General features: G+C 40.7%; 1 protein-coding gene across 1 annotated transcript; it reads left to right on the plus strand.

The window, feature by feature from the left end:
• Positions 1-4,985: 4,985 nt before the first annotated feature.
• LOC117246928 (somatostatin receptor type 2) lies at positions 4,986-8,472 on the plus strand. Its single transcript, XM_033610961.2, has one exon. The coding sequence runs from the start codon at positions 5,398-5,400 to the stop codon at positions 6,430-6,432; it is 1,035 nt and encodes a 344-aa protein (XP_033466852.2). The 5' UTR covers positions 4,986-5,397; the 3' UTR covers positions 6,433-8,472.
• The last annotated feature ends 6,484 nt before the right edge of the window (positions 8,473-14,956 follow it).

Here is a 14,956-nt window from a genome sequence, read left to right on the forward strand (position 1 = left end):
ATGAATCAAGATGCAGCATATCTTAGGTATCCATCGCATTGTGATTGCTCAGAGGATTAGCTGGTCTTTCTGCCTTTTCTTCAATAGATGTCTGTCTTTTCAGGATTACTGAAAAGCTGTGCATAAGGGTGGCTCAGGAAAGCAGCCCTCATCCTTTGATTATGAGGAAGAGACTGATGTTTACCTCTGATGTGTGAGACTCTTGCTGTTTTATGCTAATATAACTTCAAAACGCCTGCCTCGGAAATATCCCAGTGTGACATCACACTGCATATTTTTTTGCAGTTTTGCATCATAATAACAGGAATACACCACCAAAGAAAAATCACCCACAGTGTTATACTGCCTTTTGCCTTTTTTTTATGGCATTAATGTTAATATGCCAACCTGGATATAATGAATCCATCCACTGATGCAGTCAGATTGTGCCTCATCCATTTTGTTAATGAAACACAGATGTAACAGTGCAGTGTTCGACCAAAATTCCCTTAAATACTTTATATTTTTGTGTTGCAATTGCAGGAAGCCTGATTTGTACATGAGTGACTCTGGGTTCATTGTCAGTGTTGCTGGGAAACAAAAGGATAAAAATAAGCTGATACCTATAAATAATAAACACAATGATATGACGTGGAGTTTCCAGATTTCTTCTGTGACAAATTCCTCTCACTTCCAAGTATGCTGAAAGCATTTGGTGCCTCATGCCATTCCATATGGAACATCTTTTACTGAACATGCCTTCTTGTGAAACATTTTAGTCAAAGCTACAATAACACTGTCCAATTCACATTTTGATGGAATTATGTTATTGCATGCACGCTGCATATGGTCTCTGTGTTTCATTTAGGGCTGTGTTTTAATTTTAGCAGCATGGCTCTATGGATGGGAATGTTGGTCTGTTAGTTGCTCAACTGCTTTGGTCTGGACTGAAATATCTCAAACATTATTGCATGGATTGCCATGAAATTTGTTACAGACATTAATGATGCCCAGGGGATGAATCCAACAGACACTGGAGATTTGTTGATGTATCTTGTGGCGCTATCATGAGGTCAACATTTAGAGTCATCTTGAGTTCCCTTGAGGATCCTAATGACTGGTGTTCCTCTGACCAACAGATGAAAACTTTCACTTATTCCGTTAAAAAAAAAAGCTCAACAGTGACAAGATGGGTTGGTTTGTAATTTTGTACAGACATTCATGCTCCCCAGAGAATGAATCCTACAGATGTGATCCCTTCACATATCCTTTAGAGCATTAGTGGTTCAGAATGAAACATCTTGACAACTATTGGTTGAACGCCTAAAATCAACTACAGATATTCGAGGTCCCTTGAGGATGAATCTTAATGACTTTGGTGGTCCTCAGACTTTTCCTCAAAAGACACTAGCAGATCCAAGCTGTCACTTAGTTGGTGAAAAATTTTGAAAGCTACAAGACAGAATGGCACATACTTTTTTACAGATATTCATGGTTCCCAGAGAATGAATCTTACAGATGTGATCCCTTCACATATAATGTAGTGCTATTATCAGTTTGAATGAAACATCTTGACAACGACAGGTTGTATGCCGTGAAATCAGCTAAAGATATTCGAGGTCCCTTGAGAATAGGGCTGCAACTAATGATTATTTTCATTGTCGACTAATCTCTCGTTTATTTCTTTGATTAGTCGACTAATCATTTTATCGAAAAATGTGTTAAAATGTTGAAAAATGTCGGTCTGTCTCTCCCAAACCCCAAAATTATGTCATCTAATGTCTTGTTTCGTATTGACACCAAAGGGTTTTAGTTCACCGTCATGGGAGAGTGTGTAAAGCTGCCAATATTTGAATAAAATAGTCACCGATTATTTTAATAGTCGATTAGTCATCAATTAGTCGACTAATCGTTGTAGCCCTACTTGAGAATGTTTCCACTTACTTGGTGAAAAAGCTTAACAGCTACAAGATAGAATGGCATGTAATATTGTACAGCTATTCATGGTCCCCAGAGGATATCCTACGGAATTCAGCTATCCCCTGACTGTAGTGCCACCATGAAGTTGACATTTTTGTTTATTAGTGAACTGTCGTAACTACCAGATAAACTGCTGTGAAAATATCGCTTGAGGGACTTTGGTTATCTACTGAGTTTTACTCCGGCCCCACAAGCAGATCAAATTTTTTGTTTCAATAGCTTGACAGCCACCAGGTGGCTTGGCACAAATTTTTGTGTAGACATTTATTTTTCCCAGAGTATGGATCCTCATAAGTTTGATGATCCTCTGTTTTTTTTTCATATGCAACCATCACGTTAGAGTTTCAATTTATTCGACTCTTTAATGACCAAATACATAGACAAATACAAAGACATTCCAATCAGCCTCAGCTGTAGTGCTAATCATCAAATGCTAGCATGCTAACCAGCAAAACTAAGACAGTGAAAGTGATAAAGGCTACCTGCTAAACAGCATCATGTTAGCATTGTCACTGTGAGCACGTTAACATGTTATTGTTAACATTTAGCTCAAAGCATCACTGTACCTAAACACAGCCTCACAAAGCTGCAAGCATGGCTAAGGACTTTGTGGTATGGTTAACATTTACATTTTGAGGCTCAGGTGGTCATCATCTCATGCTCATTCAGATATTGCAAAACAAGAATAAGCATGTATGGTATTCTAAAGTATGGATTTTTTTTCTAGTGTTCCCTGGCAAAGACTAGGAGTCCAAAGTTAAAAGCCACAGCTGTTTGACAGTGAAACAAAAAAATATTTTCCTGTGACCCCACATGTGAGATGGTGAAGAGACACAACATCCATTTGAGAAAAATAACCTCTTGAAGTGGAAACAGACAACTTTTCTACGTAGTATTATTGTTGGCACTGTTGTTGCAAAGCCAACTGGATTGATCTCTGTTTTCCTCAGAGCACAGCAAATATCATATTTACTTCGGCTGTTCTTGCGACCACCATTTCCACTACTGGGGATAATACCTGCAAAGAACGTACAGCGATACTCTTTGGTAACTGGGAATAGCAATCCAGTCTCACTCCCATCTCGTCAAATACCGATGCTTGGTCAGTGGCCCTCAGCATCAGACACCCACACACAGAGGCACCCTTTAGCAGCAGTATGAGATGCACTGGGTAGTGGCATTTTCTGACAGTCCAAGCAACTGCCATAGTCTTTAAACAAGAGGGTCCACTTTGGGCAGGTGTGAGATGAGGTGGATAAGTGAAACTGATGTTGGAAGGGTACCTAGCACGTCACAGTTTGATGTTTAGAGTCACTGACCAAGCATTGGTATTTGAAGAGTTGGGGGTGAGAATGTGGTGGGGATAGCTACAAAAGCACTGTCCTCTTCTTGTTTTGGTTGTGCAATAGTTGATGCACTTCCTTTGTGCTGTTAATCATGCCTTTATTTTCCCGGGAGATCGTACCTGGTGGCAGACAGAATTGCATAGTAAAAGCGTTGCTTATAGGGAACCAATGATGGTGTCATTATTCTATTGTCATTACATTTCCTACATAATAAGTCAAAGCAAAAAACGTGTACATCTCTACTTTAAAAGCTTATTTTCAAATAAATAGTGAGGCAGCACTTAGCCTTGAGTTTGGCAATGTGAGATATGACATCTGTTTGATTGCACATGGCTCGTCCTTTCGCTGCAGACAGCTCTGCAGCACGTGGATGTGGAAGCCAGCGTGTCTGTTTGAACACTACAGTGAAATACTGCCTGTGAAATACGAAGCTGTCAAACGTCTCCAAATTTAGCACCATGAAACAGTGTTTCCAGTGATGTTTTTACGGGGTGTTGGAGCTGGGGCGAGAGGTGGGCTTCGCTGTGTGAAGTGCTAGTCCCCAGGGGGAAGTTAAGCCACAACCTAATCAGGAGTTTAGACTACAAAGGCATTTTTCTAGATAATTGGAACCAGTTAAAAGCAAGAGTGAAGGTATGTCTTGAAATATCTCTGAGGAAATCTGTGACACCTGATGAATTAGCTCTCAGAAAATGTCTCTGGAATTGTATAGAATCAGTGGACCGAGGTTAACGTGACCGGAAGAATCAACTGGGTCTGTTTGAGCCTTGCTTGCAGTGTCAACGATGGGTGGCGGAACATGCTGGAGGTTTTCTCTGGGATGTTCCTGGGGTATTCCAGCTATGCATGTCAGAGCTGCAACAGGACGGAGGTCATCGCTCATCCAGAGTCTTTATCTTGCTAACCCCCCATCTACCCCTCTCTCTCTTTCTCCTCTTTTCCATCTTTTCCCCTTCCTTCCCCGCACACTCTCATCTCCTTTTCGCCCTTTGCTTTTCCTCTTTCACCTCTCTCTTTGTGAAGTATGGAAAACAAGGAGGAAAGGTGGGAGAAGAATGGAAGGAGTCAAAGAAGCAAAAACAGCATCCCATGTCAAATGTCAAAAAACAAAAGCCCTGAAAAAACACACAGCAGACTTCTATTTCCTGGTGGCAGATTTACACAGGCTGGGTTGTAAAGGTGGGTGGCCCGAGCAACAAGATAGTGTTATTGTGTGTGTGTGTGTGTGTGTGTGTGTGTGTGTGTGTGTGTGTGTGTTTAGGGTTAGTTGTATGACCCCCCACTGAACTGTGAAGGAGCACAGGATGAAGAGAGTGGAGAGAGACAAAATGGATGGTGTGGGGGGGGGTGAAGTAAACAGAAGCAGAGGGGAGAGAAGAAAGAGTGGAGAGAAAAAGTTATGAAAACAAAAGTATTGTAGCAGATGGGGGCCAGGGTTTACCTTGGAAACAGCATTACGGCAGAGGAACTGGGGGAGCGTTGAGGAATTGAGAAAGGGGCGTGAGCCAAGCTGGAGTTTATCACAATCTCTGGAGACTGATGAACAGGGGGGGGGGGTGTCCACACACACACACACACACACACACACACACACACACAGCAGCAGACACACTCCTCACACACTATGGGGGGAAGAGATATAAAAGGGCTCCCAGGGAGAAAGAGTGGTCAGGCAAGCATCTGAGTGTTCGTCCTGCTCATTTCCACACTGCTGAGTGTGTTTACGGGAGTGTGTGTGTGTGTGTGCACATTGGTATCAAAGAAAAAGCGTGCTGACTCCACCACAAAGGAATAAACTCTGACAAGTTTTTTTTAAAAGATAAAAGGAGGTAACGATTGACTGGATGGGGGAATTTGGAGAGTTGCTGAAGCCCGGTTGCTCTTGAACCTGAAAACGGTGTTTGATTTTCAGGTTTTTCGGTTGACTTGTTTACTCCTCTCCCTCTGAGTAGTTCCACCACGGGGAGTCAAGAGGTGTCTCTTGAGCTGCTCACAGAGGAATTTAAACAGAAGCAGAGATTTTCTCCCTCTGAGCTGCCACTGCTCTGACTGTAATTTTACACTTTTATTCTCTTTCTTGATCAATTATTTGATGCGCTGCGGCAGGATGGATGCCTCATTCTTATCAGATATAGACTACAATCACACCTATGTGGATGAGCATTTTTTCTTGGAGGACAATATTGACGGCTTCGGCATCACCATGGCTATGCTCTACTTGGTGGTTTGCATCCTGGGACTTGCTGGGAACATCCTCGTTGTCGTTGTCATTTTGAAATTGGACAAGATGTCATCTTCCACAACAGTGTACATTTTCAACCTGGCGCTAGCCGACGGACTCTTCATGGTCGGTCTTCCCTTCATTGCGACCCAGAACTTCCAGAATGAATGGATGTTTGGTGACATAGTGTGCAAAGTGGTCATGGTGCTGGACGGCATCAACCAGTTCACCAGCGTCTTCTGTCTGACGGCAATGAGCATCGACCGCTACATGGCACTGGCTGACCCGCTGCGGTTTGCTCGTTGGAGAACGCCTCGCTGGGCCAAAATCATCTCGGCGTTCCTGTGGCTGTTCTCCCTCCTCACCATCCTCCCCATGGCGCTTCACTTCTCAGCTGATCAAGGCCTGTGCATACCAGACCTTGCATCAGACACCTGGTGGCTCGGCGTCTTGTCTTACACCTTCGTCATGGGGTTTGCTTTGCCGTTCACAGTCATGATGGTCGCCTATGCGGCGCTGCTGTACACCCTTTGGTCCCAACGGTTCCAAGGGCAGACGCGGAACCACGAGAGCCACCGGCTGGAGAGACAGATCACCAAAATGGTCATCGCAGTGGTGGTGGTATTCGGGATCTGCTGGCTGCCATTTTACACCTTCAACTTCTGCTCCCTGTATCAAAATGGCCCGATCCTGACTTTCGCCAGAGCTTTTGAGTTTGTGGTCCTGCTGTCGTACTCGTGGAGCTGCGCTAACCCCATCCTCTACGCTTGCCTCTCCGACACCTTCAGGAAGCACTTCCGCACACTCCTCTGTCCTGCTGCCAAGTCATCTCCCAGCATGCTGTGCAACACTGAACGGTATGACTTAAATGACACAGGTGTGCAGGATGTGACAATTCTAGCATAGTGAGACGAGGAAAAATAGACTCATCATATTACTCCATTTCCTGTCATGATGCACTGCATGATAGTCCTTTAACTATATTTTCTTATTTGATGGTTTGTAGATATGTGATATATTCTTACTTTGTTTTTTATTTCCCCCATTTAAGTTGACATGTATTAAAGTTCTTAAATTTTATTGTCCTACGTTTTCAGATTTGCTGAATTTGAGGTGATTTTGTTCATAACTGTCTAAAATGTAGAAGTTTGATCAAGTCTCTGTAGATTTGTGAGACTTACAACACATTAGTGTTGCAGTGGCGCTCTCAGAAATTTTTCATAGGGGTGACCAGATAGGACCACTGAAAATCTTGGGGTGACACACCAAAACCAAAAGCCATAACAGGATTTCAGGAATTCGGTTACGCTGTTATAGTTTACAGGCTAGTTAAAAACTACTGCAATATTGAGGGCTAAGGAATTGTATACCGATACTTTCATTTCTTATTTTACAGTTAATGTAACTGATTACCTGATGTGTATACCTAATACCGGTACAGTTAACATTTTGAGTAATCCTGTTTTAATGTCTTATCTATCTGTATATACATGTTAGGCGATTCATTGTTCTTCACATAGGTTGGTTGTCCTTTTCCTTAGAAAAAGACAGACTACAGCTTTAATTTGAAGGGTTAAGTTTTAAGGAACAGAACATTTACGTGGACCAAGTCTTCTCAAGTTTAGGGGAGACTTGTGTGTACCCATTGAACCCTTTTTCACTCAGATATCTTAAGGTGAGAGTTTAAAGGAGCCCTTTGAAAATGGCCCTGCCAGTTGATCCTCGCCAAAATTTACCCTAACTTTGCAGCGCTATTTTGCACCTTTCCTGACAAGCTATACTGACGTGGTTGTTACCAATGGATGTCTGAGGTTGTCTAGTTTCATAAGATACTACCTTCACGCCACAGCCAAAATGAATGAGTCCCACCCTGTTTAAGATAATGTTGCCCTCCAAATATTTTTGCCAGTGGTGGGGCAGCAATTGTATTGCACCTTAGGTGCGCCACTGTTGATAGGATCACCCAGCTCACTGTTTGAGTACTGTACGTGAGTCTTTCTGAAATGCGGATCTTCCTCTATTCCCTGTCGAAATTAAAAAGTTGCCCTTGTACTTTGCAGTTTTCTTCACAGAGTAGGAAGAAAAATGCTCATCAAACAACATAATATACTTTGACTTTCAGTAACACAAATCCCACGTTTTGACGGAGTAGAAGTCCACCTCTTGCTCTGTCTGACTCAGACCTGTTGTATAAATTGTTTTCTAATAACTCAGACCGCTTAGGCAACCTGCTCCGCCGCATCTCCTGTTCTACAGCATTTTACCAGAACTAATGAAATGAGGCACAAGAGGGATGAAGTGTAGACAGGTGGAGTGTAAACAGAATAACATGGGACACATGCCTGTGGCCAAACACCAGCACAAAGACACGCACAGACAGCTCCCCAACTCCCACAGTTGGATTATGTCCGAGTGGCTTTAAGTGCGGGAGACCGTCAGATGAGTGTGTTTGTGCCTGGGTGGCCATGTGCATGCACCTGCACACATGCATATTAGGAGCTGTGTGCGCCTCAGGCTTACTGTGGTATTCTGCTTGAACCTGGCTTACTGAAGAGGATTTCCAAAGGATTTTGTGGGGAAATGAACAGCATAAAAAGAAAACACATGTTTCCACATTCTTTACTGAGGTAGTGAGTGAAAAAACACACCAGCACTTGTCTTGTTTTGATAAGTTGTATATGTGTGTTGTATATGTGATACTAGCATTATTTTTTTCTGTGTCCTTGTCAAAGGTTGATTGTCACAACAGATGTTGGCTGTCAGTTATCAGTGATGTAAATATGTATAAATGAAAACAATGGTGTTTATGACAATCTGTATTTTACACACAAAAACACATGCTCTGTAAAGCCAGTTGGGCCGTACTCACTCTTTATATAAGCATTTCTCAGATCCTACCGTTAAAGTATATTGACTGTAAATAAACATAGTTGCTTGTGTTTTAAATGTGTCTGTTTTCATATTTCAGTGCGCAGGAATGAACCACATACATCAATATGATACACTCTGTTTCCTTGTATGGATGCCAGGGAATTTAATGAAAAGATTAAGAGACAGTTTCAGAAATTACTCTATGAGTCTTACAATATCTTACAACTCTGAGTATTTCTATTTTGTGATACTACTATTCCACCACATAACAGAGGGATATATTCTAATTTTTACTCTACTTTTACACTAAATTTTTGGACAACAATTGAGTTAATTAAGATTTCACATAAAACAACATACAGTAGTGGAAAGTAGCTAAGTACATTTACTCAAGTACTGTACTTAATTACAGACAGTATTTCCATTTTATGCTACTACTTACACATAATCATAGATGATCAACCAACAGAAGGACCAGCATTTAAAATACACCTCGACCAGCAACAACATAAACATGCTTCTTACCTGTATATGCATCAAAAGCGATTATCCAACAATACATTTATATAATAAAAACACTGAGAGAGGTAGGGGCGTAAATATAGACAGTGCGGTTGCACTGGGGCCCATGGGGTGGAGGGGCCCGACTGCCACCTGGAAATACGCCCGTGTTCAAAGAAGAACTCACATTAAAACAAAAATGGTGCTATTTTCCATACATGCCCTAAATAAGGAAAAGCCATCTCCATCATGGTTTTCTGGTTTTGTAAAACAGTGTCAATCTATAACAAATTATAAACTTATTCTACATAAACTATTTAAAAAACTATAATTTACCAATAAAAAACCATCAAGTTAAACTCATAATTTCCTATTTTCTTTTGTAAATTTGTCTTAAACAGATATGTAATGATGATCGCTGTGTAATATGTAGGCCTATGTTAATGTGTCCAATATCAAGTATCTGCAAGTGGATGTAATGTAAAAGCAGCAATAAGACACACTGTTGCTAAAACACCTAAACTCTGTGTGTGTGTGTGTGTGTGTGTGTGTGTGTGTGTGTGTGTGTGTGTGCTTCATAACTTGTAACCAGGGTGTAATAGGGCCGCTCATAACAGTGTGCACTGGGGCCCATTGTAACTACCTTACGCCACTGGAGAGAGGCCATTCGGCATGACAATTACTTTCAAGTATTTTGTTGTTAATACTTCTATACTTTGAATGCAAGACTTTATTTTAACAGTTTGGTATTGATACTTTAACCTAAGTAGTACTACAATATATTAAAAAAATATTTCATTTAAAAACATGTATTTTAATTGTTGAAGATAAAGCCTGCTTTTTTAGATGTCTATGAGTTGTTAGCAGTTCCACTGAAAAGAGCTTTACCACAGCTTTATTAAAATAGCTGTTTATCCAATATTTCAGAAAGATTAAAGGAAAGTCCAAATATTAAATAAAGATTTATGTAGCAAAACTTTGTTTTTCTTCTCTCATCTCATCTCATGACTCCTCAGATTTATTGCGTGACCTTTTGGAGAGGTTGACCTCTTGTTTAAGAACCACTGGGCTGAAAAGTGCCTCCACTCTGACCAGCTACAGCAGTAACATGCTGCTTTCATGTTGATGCATCGGTATAAATTTTCTTAAAATGTTTTTCTGCAAAACAAGTAACTTTTGATTCTTTATGTTTGAATTACTCTAAATAAAAATTTGATTGCAGGACTTAAACAGAGTAGTTTTACACTGTTATAATCATACTTATATTGAAGCAAAGAACACATATTCCTCCACTGCAATAGCCCAGCAGCAGGGGCGGAACCAGACATTGTAAAGATTTGGGGCTCAGCCCAAACCTTGAGGGGTCTAGGGGCATGTTCACACGAGGAAATTATTTTCCATTTACAGCAGCTATATGCACTATTTTTTAGCCATTTGAGTTAAAGTGTGCCCTAAAAATCTGCACATCATTTGGTAAAACATGATAGTTGGCGAGGAAAAAATCATGGAGCCTACACCCTATTTTTGTATCTACTCCTGTCATCATCATTTTGAAACCATAACACAACAACATGAAAATATCTCACTCCTGCCACCTAAAAAGAGGCAAAAAAATTCTGATGTTGCTGTTTTAGATTACATAATATCATAGTTAGGGAAGGAATTTATCCAGTGTTACTAATCTGTTACCAATCTTGAAACCTAATTTTGTTTTTACTGTGTTCGAGCAGAGTTTAAAGACAGTTGAGCTGAATTATCTGCCACATTTGAATCCATGCTATAAAATTTGAGATGCTCAAATTGCAAATCAAGGATCCCCAACAATATGTTCAGTTATATTAATATCTTTATCGCAGGATAAACAACATGTGCATATGTTATTGTCTGAGTGACACAAAGTTGAAACTGATAGCCAGCCACTACATGGAAACTCTATTTAAAATAATTATCAGCTTGGTAAAGCACCTAAATTTTCCTTTGAATTTTAAGATTTCTAAAATATCATGATCTTCTTCTATAAGATGAACAAGCACACTGAGTGTCTCCTGGAGTGCCTGCTTCGATACTTCCCCTGATGGGCATTCTGTGAACTGGAAAGACTCCAGTAAATGTCAAGCCCGCTTGCTGAGACCCACTTCAGTCTGCCGGCTTGTTTTTAAAAGAGCTAATAAACCTCTGACACGTCTCCTGAAAATTATAAAGATGCTTACGTGCCGACGGCAAAGAAGAATTTGATGGACAGTGAGAGGAAACAAAGTTCAGTGTCAACCAAAAGCACAAAACACTCACAAACTGATTTTTTCACAGGGCTAAAGTATATGTCATATTGAATCAGATTCAAAGTGTTTTAACATATCATAGGGCCAAATTACTTACTTATGATGTCATCTCAAGTTACATGGGTTCCCAACACTAACATCAGAGATAACTCTACCTTGAAATCTTATTCAACTGTTACTTCTTACTCTTCTTTTTACATGAAGTTTGCCTGAGAAATGAACCATGGAATCTGGGTTTGAATGTTCCAGTTGTCTGTCTTCATTGTTAAACATCACATAAAGTGCAAAATGTTCCTAAAATAAATCACAATCACCTGGTTTCTGTGCTTTTGTGTCATTTTCCAACCTCCAGTTACCATCTCAAAAAATGACACTGCTGTGCTTAAAAACCTGAGAAAAAGGTGTTCTGGGTCTACCTGTGGGTGTCATTGAGTTCTTGGCCATGTTATCTGTCAGTGAACATTGGGGGAGGTGGGGGCTGGGCGAGGTGGTGGAGTTCAGGACAGGGAGAGTTGAGGGCATGTGTACAATACTGTGTCATCACCCCGCTGGCTGCATCACAGCTGAATTTTGAACCCAGAAGAAGAAAAGCATTGGGATGCAGTTCTGGTGACGGCCACTAGATGCTGGCTTTTTAATGTGAGTCTTGGTCTTAATGATTGGGTTTTACCATTTGAAGGATATCAGATCCTTCAGTGGTTGAAATACAAAATAGTTGTTCTTTTCCTTTTTGGCCTTTCTTAGGTTCTTTGGGCACTAACAAAAAATTTTAAAGCTGAATGCAGTTTCAACAACTTGCACAGATCTGAAACCACTAAAATGAAATAATCAACATTTGACATATAAAAAACAAAAATATTCTTAAGATTTGTAAACAAAATAAAATAAAAACTAATTATCATAAACAAAAGGCATACATACTATTCTGTTTAGTCTTTGTAAAACTAAATCATCATGTGTTATAGATGTACAGTGCAACATTTTTTTTCCAGAAGGAAAAAGTAATACATTGCTGCATTTTAGTTTTGGTTTAGTCCCTATTTTTGCAAACGAACCAAGAGGACTGACAGGTAACTCGTTGATTGATCGTTAGATTGAATTTTGGCGTTTGTCATCCTGCATCATCAGGACCCACATGGGGAAATCTATTCTGGTGACTGACAAACGTTTATGCAGCAGCACTTTAACGCTTCTAAAGTGTGGCACAAAGAGCTCATAGAGAAATAACTGATTGTAAGGATTATTAGTGGGATATTATTAGACTGCAAATCAGTTGCATGTTATGAATAATGACTAACATGGAGACAGGATGAAAAGAAGGCGTCTGGTACAGTAATGATTTGGGGCTTAATACTGTGGGATCACTGTCACACAGTTTATTGGACTTAATGAACAGACAAAGTACAATGATGGCAGTTTTTTTAATCAGGGAAAATACCCTCATGCATATGTGTTTCCATGGTTACATGTTTGCATTAGCATAAATATGTAATGGGTATACAAGGCCTTTATCAGGGTCAATTACAGATCACAGGCAGATTTCACGATCAGCAGATGGATTTATTTTTTGATTTAGCTGTTAACATCATGCTAAAAATCACATATCTGCTATCATAAAATCCTGTGAGTGGTTCATTTTCTTTCTCACCACAAACGAACTGCACCAGAGTTTGTCTGGAAGTGGATCCAGACCCACCTTTTCGAACGGCCTCAGTTTGGTTGTTTGGTCCACACCAGGGTTCAATTGACAGCTTTCACATCAGCCCAAACAGACCATACTGATCCCGCAAACAGACATGAGTTCATTTTAACTAAACCAAATAGGTTAGGTGTGAAAGCACATTGAATGTTTTTTTCTACAATCAAAACACAGACTTTGGGCAAGTGGTCAATTTCCACAGCTATTATTAGGGACCTCGGCTGAAGGGAAAACCCAAAGTTGACCCCCTAAACATGCTCAAAAACTCACCAAAATTGGCACGAATGTCAGGACTGGTGAAAAATTTCATAAAATGAAAAAAATAATCCCAAAAGTGCCAAAATGGGCGCTCTAGCGCCACCTAGGCACACTAAAATGGCCGCTGCGGCCCGTAGGAATATCGTAGAAAGATCAAACCAAAACTGGCTTGTTCGTCTAATCGAGACCTACGAATCACACCTTGACACCCCTGACCTAAATCCAACAGGAAGTGAGTTAGTTCCTCTGAAAGTAACATGAGCAAATGTGGAGAAATTGTCAGCTGTGAGCTAGAGTGGAAAGGGGTCTAAAATCGTCTAAAACTTTTGTCTTTAACTGTCTACGTGAGCTGGAGGCCGAAACAGCAGGAGTCCAAGGTCCCGCCCAACGCTCTTTGCAGCTTTAATTGTACTTAAATTTGGCTTTGATTAACCATGATTACCAGCATCAGCAGCATTGCCCTGGATTTACCTGATTAGTGACTGCATGTAGAAAACCTCTGACAATGTGACAAGTGGTATTAAGACCCAAAAGCAGCACAATGGAGACCAGAAACAATTCAGAATGGTATTTATTGTTACTACTCAGCCGATGCAGAACAGGGCTAGCAAACAGCACAAAATACAGTTCAACACTCCAGCGAAGTCTCTCCACAAAGTCCTTGGCAGCCTTGACGAACTGGACCGAGAGGCAGGTGAGTGAGTTGTGGCATTAGTCCCACAAAAAACAGAGTTCAGTTCAATCACAGGCAACGGTATCGTGGAGGAGCAGACAGAGGACGTAGTCAAGGAGGCAAGACATCCAGAACCAGGTAAGTACTCAGTCCAAGCAGATGTACTGGTGGGGTATAGACAGACGGTAGGTTGAGGCCAAGCAAAGTATTCACAGGACACACTGACATAATGGCGAGTGTGGCAACAAGGTGGAACACTCACACTGTAACTTCAATGTCGGATGGAAACGGAAATGGAGACAGTGATGATAATTTGAGACAGTTGATGAAAGTGTGGGGTTTTTCATAGCTTATTGGACACATTCTTCAAGACATGAATCATAAATCAGCCTTTTGGTGCGAAAAAACAACCAGCTATGGTGACAAAGCAGGACATATCAGTCAATAACCACAAACACGTGGCGGATTGTTCAATTTACTGGCATTCAATCGGATGTGGTTCAAGATTTAGAATGTTCTGTTGTATCGCAGTCCAAAAGGTCACACTAATTAAAAGGTCTGAAGTGTGTGTGTTTGTGTGTGTACTGTACTTGTGTGTGGCCTTAATTAATGCACTGGCAGACAGCGGTTATTTTCATTGGTCCACTTTACACTGACTGATCCTGCCTTCACCCTCTATGTGTGATTAAGACCAGATGAAAACTGCCTGAGAGGTTTCTCAGTAAAGAATATTGATGGGACCCCTGAGAGAGAGAGAGAGAGAGAGAGAGAGAGAGAGAGAGAGAGAGAGTGTGTGTGTGTGTGTGTTTGCCCATGACATGATTAGACGAACAAATCAATAAAGGTTAATTAGGGAATTTACATAGTCCACTCCCTTATGGGCATTTCTTCATTTCCGCCTAGTGTCTCTTTTCCAATTTCCTCCCCCTCCTTTTTTAATTTTTCCTCATCCTCCTTCTCCTACATTCCTGTCATTCACTCACCTCATTTCCCAACAATGGATTTACCTTTTTTTTGAAATCCCTTCTTCCCATTCCATGCTGATTATGCAACAGTGTCAACAATTGGCCAAAATTTACATGTTTATGACAAAACAAGACCCTTCTGAGCCAGGGTTGCAGAATTGACGAGGGCAAATAGCAAACAGAA

The sequence above is a fragment of the Epinephelus lanceolatus genome, chromosome 21 (genome assembly GCF_041903045.1).
Source record: "Epinephelus lanceolatus isolate andai-2023 chromosome 21, ASM4190304v1, whole genome shotgun sequence".
In the NCBI taxonomy this organism is placed as follows: domain Eukaryota; kingdom Metazoa; phylum Chordata; class Actinopteri; order Perciformes; family Serranidae; genus Epinephelus; species Epinephelus lanceolatus.

Bases quoted from the DNA above. Each gene is read 5' to 3' on its own strand.
- LOC117246928 (XM_033610961.2), top strand. From the start codon at position 5,398: ATGCGCTGCGGCAGGATGGATGCCTCATTCTTATCAGATATAGACTAC.